This window comes from Podarcis melisellensis, assembly GCF_964234715.1.
Source record: "Podarcis melisellensis genome assembly, chromosome: 2".
Lineage (NCBI taxonomy): Eukaryota > Metazoa > Chordata > Lepidosauria > Squamata > Lacertidae > Podarcis > Podarcis melisellensis.
In genome coordinates, this window is record NC_138529.1 from 28,434,294 (window position 1) to 28,447,880 (window position 13,587).

Consider the following 13,587-nt stretch of genomic DNA (forward strand, 5'->3'; position numbering starts at 1 on the left):
AACCTATATCTGAAAATAGGTCAAGCCACACATTCAGATGATGTAACAATCCTAAAGATTTACGAGTGTGTGTGTCTGACGCGACAGCAGGGTGACTACCAGGGGTGGGGGCGTATTGTTCAGGGGTTGCTGCTACAGTTAAAATCTAGTTTTAGAGATGCATTATTTTGTTACTATCTGGATTATGGTTTTGCATTTTTATTGTTGTATCGCATTATGAATTGTTTAACTTTGTTGTTTATTTATTAATATAAATTGTAGAGATGGGACCTTGAGGATCGTCAAGTCCAAACCCCTGCAATGAAAAGATCCTGCTCACACCAGAACCATTCTTGGGTGGACGATGTGAACCACAAACCTTCTGGTTAGCAGCCAGATACACTGACCCATTGCGCCACCTGAAGTAGATGTTTTCATTAGCCTACCATGACTATTTACATTTTGTTGTGTCTTGCACCCCTCTTGAATTATGCAACCATTGTGATGTTGTGAGTCATCTTAAGCATGGTTTACCAGAAAAAGGTAGTATACAATTAAGATGGTGGTGGTGCAAAATGCAAGCTATGATGTCCCCACTGTGGAAGGAAGTGTGGATCCAGAATTGGCCTCCACAGTCACTTATGGACTCATTGTTAAAAACGTGTTTGCGGAAGACAATATTACTCGGCTACAACTGATTGCCAAAGAAGAAGAAGAATACTTAGTAGCATAGTTGTGTGTTCAACTTTGAATTGTCTCCAACAAGGAAACATCAATCTCAAAGCCCACTTCCGTAGTGCCAAGTATTTTTTAAAAGCCTAACCCTCCTTTATTATTGATAAGATCTTGCACAGATTTTTAGGAGCCCCTGCTTTTTTGCCATTCTAAATGCCCATAACCACCAATAGCAGCTATTTCAATGCTTTAAAAGCTAGCAAATAAAAGACAAGTAACTAACCAATATAATTATGAGCCACACAAAATTTTACTGCTGCTGCTTAATTTTTAAAATTGTTCAGGCCACCTTAACAAAAAGGAAATCTGATTGCTCAACTGCATTATAACAATTAGCAATAAAATAATGAAATGCCCCATAATATTTTCCGGTTCTAAAGAAACAAATGAAGAACTCTAGAAACTGCTGAACCAAAAACAAGGAGTGAATTTCAAAAAAAACTAAAGTTCTGTTCACTTAATTTAGTCACCCACCCACTCACACATACACACACTGTCAGCCCTGACAAACAAGAAGCTGGCGCATATATTCCAAGCCTAGTTATAAAATCACAAACTAAGGATATTTTTAAATCTTTGCTCTTGGAGCTGCTAGATAATCTTTGTAATAAATAGGTCTCAAACTTTTTCCATTGCCAGAGGGAAATTCAACTTCTGAATACAGTTTCAGTTTATTAAAAGAGGGACAAAATCCCTATAGTGTCTCCAAAAGAAAAGTTGCCCAGCCATTCATCATTTACATTAATACGTAGGTCTTCAGTACATCCTGTGGTCTGCTGTGCACCATTCATTCACATGCTAGATTAACAACACCTTGTCGCCACTGCAGACCTGGGAATTACCTTCCTGGTCAGTGCTTGGGTTAACTACCACCACTGGAATCAGATTCAAAAGTTCTTTGGGAAAATTCTGGAGCGGTACAGCTTTTCAACTGTTGCTTCAGGGCACCAGGGATGTAAAGAATGGTCACAGTAATCTTTATCATCTTGCTCCACACGCTTCAAGACATCAGAACAACCCTTTGTATGAAGCACTTCCCAGGATCTTGCTACAGATTCTGGGGTGGAGAACTGAATCGGTCTAGTAATGGCAGAAACCAGAATGTGGAAAATTAACCTGACCTATATTCAGAAAGACATACTGCCATCACTGTAGTCTTTGTAAGGGCTATGCCCTTAGAAGTATCCTAAAAATACTCTTATAAAATAGAAACAATCAAACTAGGGAGAATTGGGAATGTTCTAGGATCAGTGTTAGATCAGTGAGAACATCCACTGTGTCATTCAAAGGCAAGACAGGTAGGAACAAGGGAGATTGCTAAAGCTAGAGAGATATTTAAACCTATTAGTCAGGGTGGGCCAAGTCATTTTGGAACCTGCCACCTAAGGCAGTCGCCTCACCTTGCCTCATGGGTGGGCCAGTCCTGCTATTAGTGAATTTATATAGAATCATTCAGTTAAAATATTCTGGATAATGAGGAGTTAAAATGAAATTGGAGGTGGGTGAAATCATCAACCAAAAGCAGGGGGGGACGGGACTAATTTCATACAAATTTAATGAGCATATGCTGCAAAGTACTTCACACCAGATTCTGAATTATGTAAACTGTGTGCCATCCAGCCTACAATTTTGCCTTTGGCTACACGACCTCATTTGCAGTTTGTCACAAATACATAAACAACACGAACTAGGCGAAAGCTCAGAGTCCAGGGGAAAAGGAAGCCAGGAAGTAACCATTACAACTAGAGTCAGGGATGATATTTGGCTCCCTGTCAATGACCCTGGGAAAGATCTAAAGCAGGGAAGCTTTTGTTGACGGTTCCATGCTAAAACTGCCAAAATATGGAAGGAGGAGCTAACGTTTTTTGGAACAAGGCACTGTAACTCAATTCCAACTGGCTGCAGAGAAAATGCTGGTGTTCTCTAAAGCCAGAATACTGGAAATGAAACACTGGCATGTAAAAGCACAACTGTACCAAGCAGCTCCTGTGCTTCATTTCCCATGTGACTCCATTGCTCCAGGAGTACCTTTCATGAAAAAGAGACTCAGGTGACCCGTGGATGCCTTCTAAAGCATCCTCTCTTATTGCACTAGACTGTTTACAGATGGAGGGGCATACGGGAGTGAGAATTGTTTTCACACTTTTGTAAACGATTACACTGTTGCAATACGGGAAATAAATCAGCAAGTTCCCAGTTCCTCAGATAAATCAGTGTCTCAATTCCTCAGACACATAATGGTTTTCAGAAAACGTAATCAAACTGCTGTGTACAGACAATTTACAACAGCACTGACAAAAATATGTTGATGCAAAAAAGAGCTTAATCTATTAGAATTAAGATATGTTATTTTATTCATTATTTGTGACATTTGGTTATTCTAGCATTTAGAGGGACAAGAGCAAGAGTCTATTTCCCCACATTAATGAGGCAACGGTGAATACACAAAATTTGTATCAATTTACCCAAAAAGCAAACTGGGTAAACCAAAATTTTATCTAAGAGTAGGCCCCACTTCAATGGAACTTCCAAGTATACAGGATTTAAAAGACTACAGTACTACCAGAAGGCTGCAAACATAGAAGTATTTATATATAATGCACATGAATGTTTGCCTTGCTGTAGCGGACTGCTATGTTCATCATCTGGTCAATGAATACAATCCACAGTCCAGTGAAACAAGCAGCAAATATATACAACAGATGCTAATGGATTAAGACTGCATCCAAAAAATATTTATTATAGGAACAAGGCAGACTTGGAATGGACTTCACCGAAACTGGCAAAAGCCAAAAATAAAGCTTCATCAACAGCCTCTGTTGACTAGTGGTTTATTTCTATGAAAGAAATAATAGGACCAGAGTCCACCTGGAAGCCCTGGCCTCTAAAATGCAGAAGATGTTGAAACAGTTTATCTCAAATAACACAGAAATGCTGAAATGTAAATTGGTGTGTGTACAATATTCTGCATTTCAAGGACGTGCTACACCTCAATCTATCCATCCACTTTTAAGGGAGACTGGAAAGACATAAAACACAATGCAATCAGATACCTAACTCGAAGGCTGAGATCAGAGCAAAAAAAAAACTACGTATATGGAGAACAAAATTATTCAAAGTGTGAACCCCTGAGCAACCTCTGCACTCATTTCAAAGAAGAGGGAGAGAGACAAAATGTAAAATATATTGTAATGCTACAATTACAATCTAGTAGAATATATTGTACTACAATATATTGTAATCTTGGATAAAGGTGTCAAAATGGATGTCAGGGAAGACAGGAAACTGCCTTATATTAAGACTACTGGTTCCATCTTTGTCCGTATTGTCTACACAGAATGACATTGGTACTTGGGGGTTACAGTCAGGCTTCTTTCCCAGTTCTACCTGAAGATGGCTAGGATTGAACCAGGGGTATGTGCTCTTAGACTCCACTGAATGCTCAAGACAATTCTATATTTTATGTTAGTGCTCAAGTACAACCCCCAAATATACAATTCTATATTTTATGTTCATGCTCAAGTACAACCATACATACCTGCTTTTAGCTGGCCTAAAAACAAGCAATGCCTCTTAAACATGGGGCTTCATTAGTTACTACCATACATTTACAAGGCTGAGCCTCATTCAAATAGGAGCTGGAGCTGCATCCTGGCTTAAATTAATATTATATTGTACAGCATAGCTAGAAAAATACTGTATTGTCATCTCATTGATCCACCTGCTTTGAATCTGTCAGTCCTGACTGATGGTTTCATATAATCAAAAGATGATTCCTCTTCAACCTTGTTTGCTAATAATTTTGTTGACTCTTATGAGAAAATTGTTAAATGGACATTGAAAGTTTTCATAAATTAAAACCAATCTACTTCCTATTATTATTATTTTATCTTTGGCAATCTTCTCTTTCGATAGTAATTTACTCCCATTAAGTTTAAACTAGACTAGCTTCCTCCTCTTGCAAATTGTTCCTCAAATCAATCTTCTGTAGACAGAGCTGCATAATCCTCCATATTAAACATACCTGAACACAAAAACAGTGCAATACCAAAAGTAGTTTCATAAAATACTTCAGCACTTTGCTTGACCTCTAGATGTCATACTGCTAATGAAAAAAGTAAGCTATGCTCTCTACCACAATTAATACCCTGAAGCCACATGGGTCCTCTCTACCTTATTTAAAATTATGTCCCTATGACCTTTCAGTGTTCTTTAGATCAAACAAAAAATTCAGGTAAATACAGTGAGGCATGTGAAATACCAAAACAAAGAGACCTCTCAAAATATAGTAAGGTCAAGCACAGTCCAGTAATACGTGGGCTTCTTTGATGGTAGTGTAAAGTCACATAGCTTTAGGCCTTTACTTACAATTGCATTTCCATTGCTCAGACATAAAAGTAGCTAGTTCTGAGGAACAGATTTCAGCCTATTTGCACATTTCCCAATTCTAAAGGCTTTTGCCCAGGAATGAGGATACAGTGGTACCTCGGTTTTCGTACAGCTTAGTTCCCGAACAACTTGGAACTCGAACACTGCAAACCCAGAAGTCAGTGTCCGGTTTGCAAACTTTGCTTCAGAAGCTGAACGTGCTCCTGAGCTTCCGTTTTCACTGCTGCACTGCTAATTTGTGTCCCCCCATTGTAATCAAAGCCTTCTTCCTTCCGTTTTCACTGTTGCACTGCTAATTTGCACCCCCCCCCCATTGTAATCAAAGCCTTCCATTTCCGACTGCAGTGTTCTGAGGTGATATTTGGAGCTTATGTTTGGTCTTTTGTTTTTGCTATTTTTTGCATTTTTGTTTGTGTGGCTTTTCCGTTTTTGTGACTGTGGGTTGTTCTTTGTTTTATGATTGATTGATTGATTGTGTGACTGTGGAAATGGGCAAAAGCCCCCCATCCAACCAATGACTATCATCAGTGCAGGTAAGAAAAAAAAGTAATTTTAATTTTTATCAACTACAATACTGTCTTATTCATTTTATAGTACAGTGCATTGATTATTGCTTTCATTTTATGGATCAATAGTCTCGTTAGATAGTAAAATTCATGTTAATTTGCTGTTTTAGGGGTTGTTTTTAAAAGTCTGTAATGGATTAATCTGCTTTGCATTACTTTCTATGGGAAAGTATGCCTTGGTTTTGGAACGCTTTGGTTTTGGAACAGACTTTCGGAACGGATTAAGTTTCAGAACCAAGGTACCACTGTATACAACTTCTCAACCAAGATTATCAGATATTAGTGCCCCTTCGTGGCAACTAGTATTCCTAAATAGTCTCTCATATTTGTGTGTTGTGTCACACAGAAATATTTCTCATGCTTGATTGCAGAACTCTAATTTGTTTGAACTTTGTAAGCCTCTATACCTGCTTCCCAATAAACAATATTAATTTGAGCCTTGCATGAAATGGCTTACTTAACTGCATGATTCTGCAGATGAAACAGGTTGAAGCGTTTTTCACCCTTGCAGCACAAGAATTTATATAGATGTGCAACATGAAAAAATATTTAATTTTTAGAAAACGTGTAAGTAGTTACAAACTAAAGGGGCATACCATTCAAGCATGGAGCAGAGTTGGTTTTGGAAACTGTCAACATTGTTTCTCAGATTCCCTCCAAAATTACTTCCTAAAATCTTTGCACTTACCCAAGAAGATATTTCAACTAATGTGTTTACTGAACAAATCCTATAAGCAAGATTGCATTAAACGCTGAAGCCTCATTACTCCACATCTTATTGGATAATTATTCCAACGAAGCTCATACACTCAGTAGCAATTTTCCAATAATCAATACTTGTCATGCATTCATGATAAACTATTTCTAAGCTCTGTCCCTAGGCTGGTTATTTCAGTGCCCTGGCATGTGGTTCTCTTCAGCCTTATTGACCATTTAAGCAAGTGTCTGGGGGCGGTGGGGGTGGGGGGAATCACAACCAAAGTAGGTCTATTAGTATTTACAGCAAAGATCTAGGAGATTCAATCATTCTCCTATTGTTTTATTGCAGATAGCCCAGCAACCTCTCTTTATTACTGCAGGAAAAACTCAAAAGCTGGCTGAATGCAATCAAGTAGTACGTGTTCAGCTTTGCAATGTTTCAAAGGGCAGTGATTTACCGCTACGAACCAAGTATCTTGCACACAAAACATCTGAGCTCGGTAATTGCCTCATGTTTTGTACAAACTATACAAGGCAGCATGAGGTCTGCCCACACGCAGAGTACCTGCTGCTACCCGAAGCCAACTCCCCTCCCCAACCCACCCTCTTCCCCCAATTCCATGGGCTCTGTCATTAAACAGCAGAGAGACTCGTTTGTTTTCGTTGTGCCCTGAGGTTTTACTATACCTTAGGTTCCACATGCTGTGTTAAAGCCTCATGTCAGCCAGCCAATAGGCTGCGTTCCACGGGATTCATTATTCTTGTTACTGCTGAAAAGAGAAGGGCTCTGGAATGGCACGTAGCATGGATACGAGAAACTGCATGACTCATCAGTATGTGCAGTAATGTGGTATCATTGCAATTTTACTCGTAAAAACCATTGTGGCCTTTCATGCTCTCGTAGATGTTACCACTAAGGAAATCAACAATCTTACAACAAAGGTATTTACAGAAATCACGTTTCCTAGCTATATATTTGTCCAAATATGCCAGCAGAAATTGCCAGGTCTGCTGTATCTGGACAGAAATAATTTGAGTGGAAGTTAGAAGGTAGCAACCCTTTCCTTTTATCTTCAATACTTCCATTATACCCAACAAGAGCCTTTCAAAACTGAAGAAACCAACATTTTATTATGGTTTATCTTCTTATGCAAAAAGTGGCTTATTCAGTTCTGCTTTCCTTTTTTATCACTATAACACAATCTCACACATGTCTACTCAAAAGTATGCCCCGCCGAGTTCAGTGGGGTGCACTTCCAGGGAAGTATGTATGAGACTGCAGCCTAGAGCAACTTTCCAAACTCATCAAAACAGAAACTAATAATATAGTGGCGCATCTTGTTCTTTTATTTCTTGGGGGGGGGGGGAAGCCATCAGAAAATGATAAGAACTGTGAAGAGTGGTTATTTCTTATGCTTAAAATACAGATAAATAAAAAGAACCCTCAAAAAATTAAAGAATCCAAAACTGAGCCATAACTGAACAATTTCAAAGCAATTACAGTAAACAAGTTGTCATGCTGAAAGATGGAAATGCCAGTATGAAGAATTAACTAGGACTTAACTAAAACAGGGTACCTTTTGCAAAACATTTCAGTAGCAGCAAAAGGCATCCAACCTGTGATTGGGGGGGGGTGCTACAAAGGGGGACAAAAGGGAATGTGATGCTGATTCAAGAAGCATTGCTCTTGCTCTCAATTGGCCATGTGTCACTACCACGCAGGCAAACCTGAATGTATGGCGCCTCCTATATCCTCACCACATGATCCCACAAACTATTATTTGCAGGAGTTAACTGACCTGGTTTTAAATAAAATGCTGCTAAAATAGCAACTAATGGGGGAATATTTTTGTCCTCCCTAAAGGCACTACAGTGGTACCTCGGGTTACAGGCGCTTCAGGTTACTACACTTCAGATTACAGACTCCGCTAACCCAGAAATAGTACTTCGGGTTAAGAACTTTGCTTCAGGATGAGAACAGAAATCGTGCGGCAGTGGCATGGCAGCAGCGGAAGGCCCCATTAGCTAAAGTGGTACTTCAGGTTAAGAACAGTTTCAGGTTAAGAACAGACCTCCACAATGAATTAAGTTCTTAACCCAAGGTACCACTGTACTTTTGAGTATCAAAATAGGTGAACTGTTTGATACAGTTGAAGATTTCACTTATAGGGCAGTCCATTTTTAATCTCTTCAAAAGAAAACATATTAGTTCAGCTTGTTGATTTTGTTAACAAACACATTTTGTTAATAAACACACTAAATTTCCTGTAGCTTCTTTAGATTTTGGGTTTTATTCTAACAAAATGCATACTTGGTCAGCAGAATATCAGAAAAATGCTGCTATGCCTTTATGCTGACTTTTTAATATAACATTTATTAACTTCACACCTCGGAAAGATTAATCTCCTTTGTTCAATTTTCTTTCTGTTGGCAGGACAACTGATAAATATCTTGGAAAAATCATCTGGTGTCACTACTGTATTTACATCCACAAATGGAAGACAGACACAGAGGAGACAGCAAAGATTTTAGAAAGCATGCTATAGGCAGCCATAGAGTCTTGCTGTGGTACAACTTGGACTTGTGCTGTTTATTTTCTTGGCGCTTATTTTTAAGGTTATTTTTCATGCTTTTATTTCAGCTTGTATTTTGATGAGCTTGTTTTTATTGTTAGCTGTCTTGAGCAGCATTCTGTTGGAAAGGCAGGACATAACTATTCTTAATAAACAATTAGGTGGTTGGCCCCAGATGCCAATCCTGTAATTATTTAAATTTAAAACTGCTAGAAACTGATTCAGGTGCCAATGGAAGCATAAGTCACTGCTCCCTAAACACAGGATTTAATTCTAAATCAGCAGCAGAAAAGAAACAAGCAAATGTACATAATCATGCCAATATAATGCAAATTTAATTTGCAGATTCCTTAGTTATCCCGATAACGTTCTCTCCTAAGTTCAGATACAGAGTGGTTCTTTGCTCAGGATCTCCTTAATATGAAGATTTAATTACAGTAACAAGACAGCAGCCACTGAGAGGGCTCAGAACACGACACATGCAAATTTACCCTTGGAAGCTACCCAAAATTTGTGCTCCCCAGCAACTGTGACCCTTCCTCAAGCAGGAGGGGTGTAGTCTTACTAGCAACAACACACTGAGTTACTTCTTCCTCTTTCTGTCTTGTGTCCTGAGTTTGAGTGTCTTCAAAGCCCATATAACACCTTTGGTAAAGCTGTTCTCCAATTGTACTGCTAGCAGGCAAGTGTTTCCCAATTGTGGGTGTTTATACTACATTTTTAAAGATTTGCCTTGAGACAGTCTTTAAACCTCTTTTGTTGACCACCAACATTACGCTTTCCATTTTTAAGTTCAGAATAGCGTAGTTGCTTTGGAAGATGATAATCAGGCATCCGCACAACATGACCAGTCCAACGAAGCTGATGTTGAAGAATCATTGCTTCAACGCTGGTGATCTTTGCTTCTTCCAGTACACTGGTATTAGTTCACCTGTCTTTCCAAGTGATGTGTAAAAAATTTTGGAGACACTGTTGATGGAATCTTTCAAGGAGTTGTAGATGGTATTTACAGTGGTACCTCAGGTTACAGATGCTTCAGGTTACAAATGCCTCAGGTTACAGACTCCGCTAACCCAGAAATAGTATCTCGGTTTAAGAACTTTGCTTCAGGATGAGAACAGAAATCGCGCAGCGGCGGTGGGAGGCTCCATTAGCTAAAGTGGTACCTCAGGTTAAGAACAGTTTCAAGTTAAGAATGGACCTCTGGATCGAATTAAGTTCTTAACCCAAGGTACCACTGTATAGGTGGTCCATGTTTCACAAGCATACAGTAAGGTTGGTAGTACAATAGCTTTGTAAACAAGCATTTTGGTTTCCCTGCAAATGTCCCGGTCCTCAAACACTCATAGTCTGGGAAAACTATGTAACCAAGTTCCTACTTTCCTTCCCAGATCTAGGCTAGAAAGGGCATGGTAAGGACAGGGTTTCATCCCTGTTGTGTTGAGATTCTCTGAAGTCAATGCATGGTCAAAGAGAGCCCTCATTCCTCACCAGGCTGTGGTCAAAGTACTGTCAACCCTGCTACACAAGATCCTTTTCAACTAGAGAAGCCAAGTTATATGCAAAGCTAATGCCCGTAGCTCTCTCTCCCGACTTTAGCACGCTTCTGAAGCAATTCACATCCCACGCTTTAATATTCATACCATCAGAAGGATATTAAATCCATATTTAAATCTGTTCTGATAACTAATCAGCTTCAACAAAGATTTTATTCTGAACTGCTCAGAAAGAGATGCTGCCTCTCTCTACTCTGAGCTCATGTTACCAAAGAAAATGTTTGCTGTGGCAATTTATTATCCTTATTGATTTTATAAATTATACGGGAACAAATAAATTAATGATGAAACAGCCACCTGTCTCTGTGTAACCAATTTCACTTGAAAGTAGAATGACTAGGAATAAATTTACCTAAAGGTATTGCTATAGCCAGGACAAGCTAGTTCTCATCCGAGCTCCCTGCTTGGGAAAGGAAAAGAATACTAAGAAGATTTTCAAAATTCTGGAGCATACCCTACAGCTGTCCAGTGATCAAGATTTCAGGCAGAGAAGATTGCTATCTGTATTTGCACATGTGACAATAATACTGTAAGTGCAACAGAATAGAAACACAAGAGTTCTCTTGACAATCAACAATGCATGTGAAATCCAAAACACAGTTACTGATCAGAATACTGAAGGTGAAAAATGGAGGAATAAAAAAGAGCCTTGGAGTTTGAAAGGTTTGTGAGATTACAGATAAGATTTCCCCCTTTTTATTATTGTATATTTTTCTTGTAGTTATTTTTTTGAATATTTTCTTGTTACATTTGTTTCATAAAGATTTTTAAAAGAAAAATAGTCTACCAAATCTTACGCAACTCACAGAAAAACACACAAAGCATGTGGAAACATCTAGAATATACACACGAAATTAGGTTCAACAGTAAAATGGCTTTAAACCTAAACCAAGGGTTCAGAAGCAACATCAAACCATAGTTTGGCATTGTATTCACAAGCCTGGATTGAACCTAACTCTCACACAATCCTTTAGCCTTCCTCACACATGGAGATGCCCTATTCATTTTCCTGATTTGAGCAAACTATATTTAACAGTTTAATCCCATTTGGTCATGGGTTACAAACCATACTTTCATGGCTCCTCAAACCAAGAAGTCATGAACTGGCACACACAAAGGAGATAAAAGAAAAGAGCCAAAGACATACTCCAGTTTTATGCCCAACAGGGTTCCCAGATGGAACTCAGGTTACAAGGGTGATCAAAGGATTGATGATCCTTGGGACCATTGTGTACATCAGTTCTCATAGCTACTGTAGCCTTGTACCTGAACCATCACTATGTGTGATAAAGCACAGCACACATTCCATATACAGAAACTATTGTGTCGTCTTAATTGTGCAAAGGAGTTTTTGCTCCAAGCTTGCAGGTACTTTCACCAGGACGTTCACTCACACACAACAGACACGCACACCAGCATGGTGAGAGTAGTTTGAACCCATGCATGTACATTTAAAATCAATGAGCTCAGTCTGCAGGATTCAGAATTAAGTAACCTAAAGATTTTGAATTTAAGTCACCAATGTATCAAGAATCTTCAAAATGTACCAAAGCCAGAAAAATGATATAGACAGAGCATGTGAAGTCTGCTCACATCTTCCATCCCCAATATGTGGTCACAAGACAGTGATACCTCGGGTTACATACACTTCAGGTTACAGACTCTGCTAACCCAGAAATAGTACCTCAGGTTAAGAACTTTGCTTCAAGATGGGAACAGAAATTGTGCTCCAGCGGCGCGGCAGCAGCAGGAGGCCCCATTAGCTAAAGTGCTGCTTCAGGTTAAGAACAGTTTCAGGTTAAGGACGGAACGAATTAAGTTCGTAACCAGACCTCCGGAACGAATTAAGTTTACATAACACGTACCACTGTACTTAAAGAGTGACTGTGCCCCCTGAATATTTATGAACATAATTACTTGAAATTATTATTTCGTACAGAAATGGAATGTGCCAGCTTCAGACACAGAATGTTTATGGAGCACAACAACCAAAAAATGGAACTGGGTGACAATCTTTCCATATGAGAAGACGTTTGTAAGTAGCAGGTGCCCACACGGGTACAACAATTTTAAGCTCACTGAGCATGGTTTTGCTACCATAATTAAAACTTCCAAAGCCGTGGGGGCTTTACACAAATTGCCACTTCCATGGAAAGAAGCTAGTGTAATCCCTGTTTCTGGCAATTACCATACCATAAATCTAAAGTCTAACAGTCATAAACAGCATAGTTGAGCCAGTCAAGATTGCAGAAATTCACCAAAAAACTGATGGTGCAGAAAAGACCCCAACCTACACAGAAATTAACTACTCCAATTCCAACTACTCCAACTACTTAATTCCAACTACTCAGAAAGTTATATCAATGGGAGCCATGTTGAATACAAATGGCAGTATAAAAATCTTGACTGAAAATTATTCCTGTTTCAAAGTAAATTCACCCAACCAAAGCCTAATAGCTTTTGAGAACTTGCAAGGTTCTATCCACACGAATGGACAGACAAGTTATGAATATTGGCAAGTCATTAAGTTATGTAAGGGATGTTCCATACTCCAAGCTGAAACGAGGGTTTTTTCATGTAGTACAAGTAGTACACACAGTTGATTGGAAAAAAGGAGGCATAGAACTCCTCTCTAACACAAAAATCATACTTACCCTTGGTTGCCAGTTTTCATACTGTTTCTGCAGATTTGCACCAATAGTTTCCAAAGCTTTCTGTGGCCCCATTGACAGAGGATCTAAAACACATAAAAGAGTCATAAGACTGTTGATCAGTTCCTCAAGAATATTCACATAATTTCTACTTCAGCCAAATGTGTATAGAGGGAAGGGTATTTGAATACAGATTATAGCCCACAACGTTACTTTGCACCAACCTTGTGCAATCTCCAAGGATGTAACGTAGCAAACCAGGCAACTTGCATAAATTCTGGAGCTTGGTGCAGAGACACTAACATGCTTAGCATTTCCACCAGTCTTGCCCTGTCCCAGCCAACTGAGGACTGCTACCTTAAAACAGAGGTAATCAACCCAGCAAGGTGCCATGGCACCCATGGAAGCTTACTTAAGCAAAAACTAGTATATAGCCCCC

The 13,587-nt window shown here is 39.0% G+C and overlaps 1 protein-coding gene across 2 annotated transcripts in view; it reads right to left on the reverse strand.

Annotated features, from left to right (window-relative positions):
* Nucleotides 1-13,587, reverse strand: part of RPTOR (regulatory associated protein of MTOR complex 1) — a 302,464-nt gene that overhangs the window by 250,922 nt on the left and 37,955 nt on the right. For both annotated transcript variants that reach the window (XM_081899559.1, XM_081899558.1), the window contains exon 3: nucleotides 13,152-13,234. In XM_081899559.1, the coding sequence (XP_081755685.1) occupies nucleotides 13,152-13,234 (83 nt within the window). The remainder of the gene's footprint in view (nucleotides 1-13,151; nucleotides 13,235-13,587) is intronic.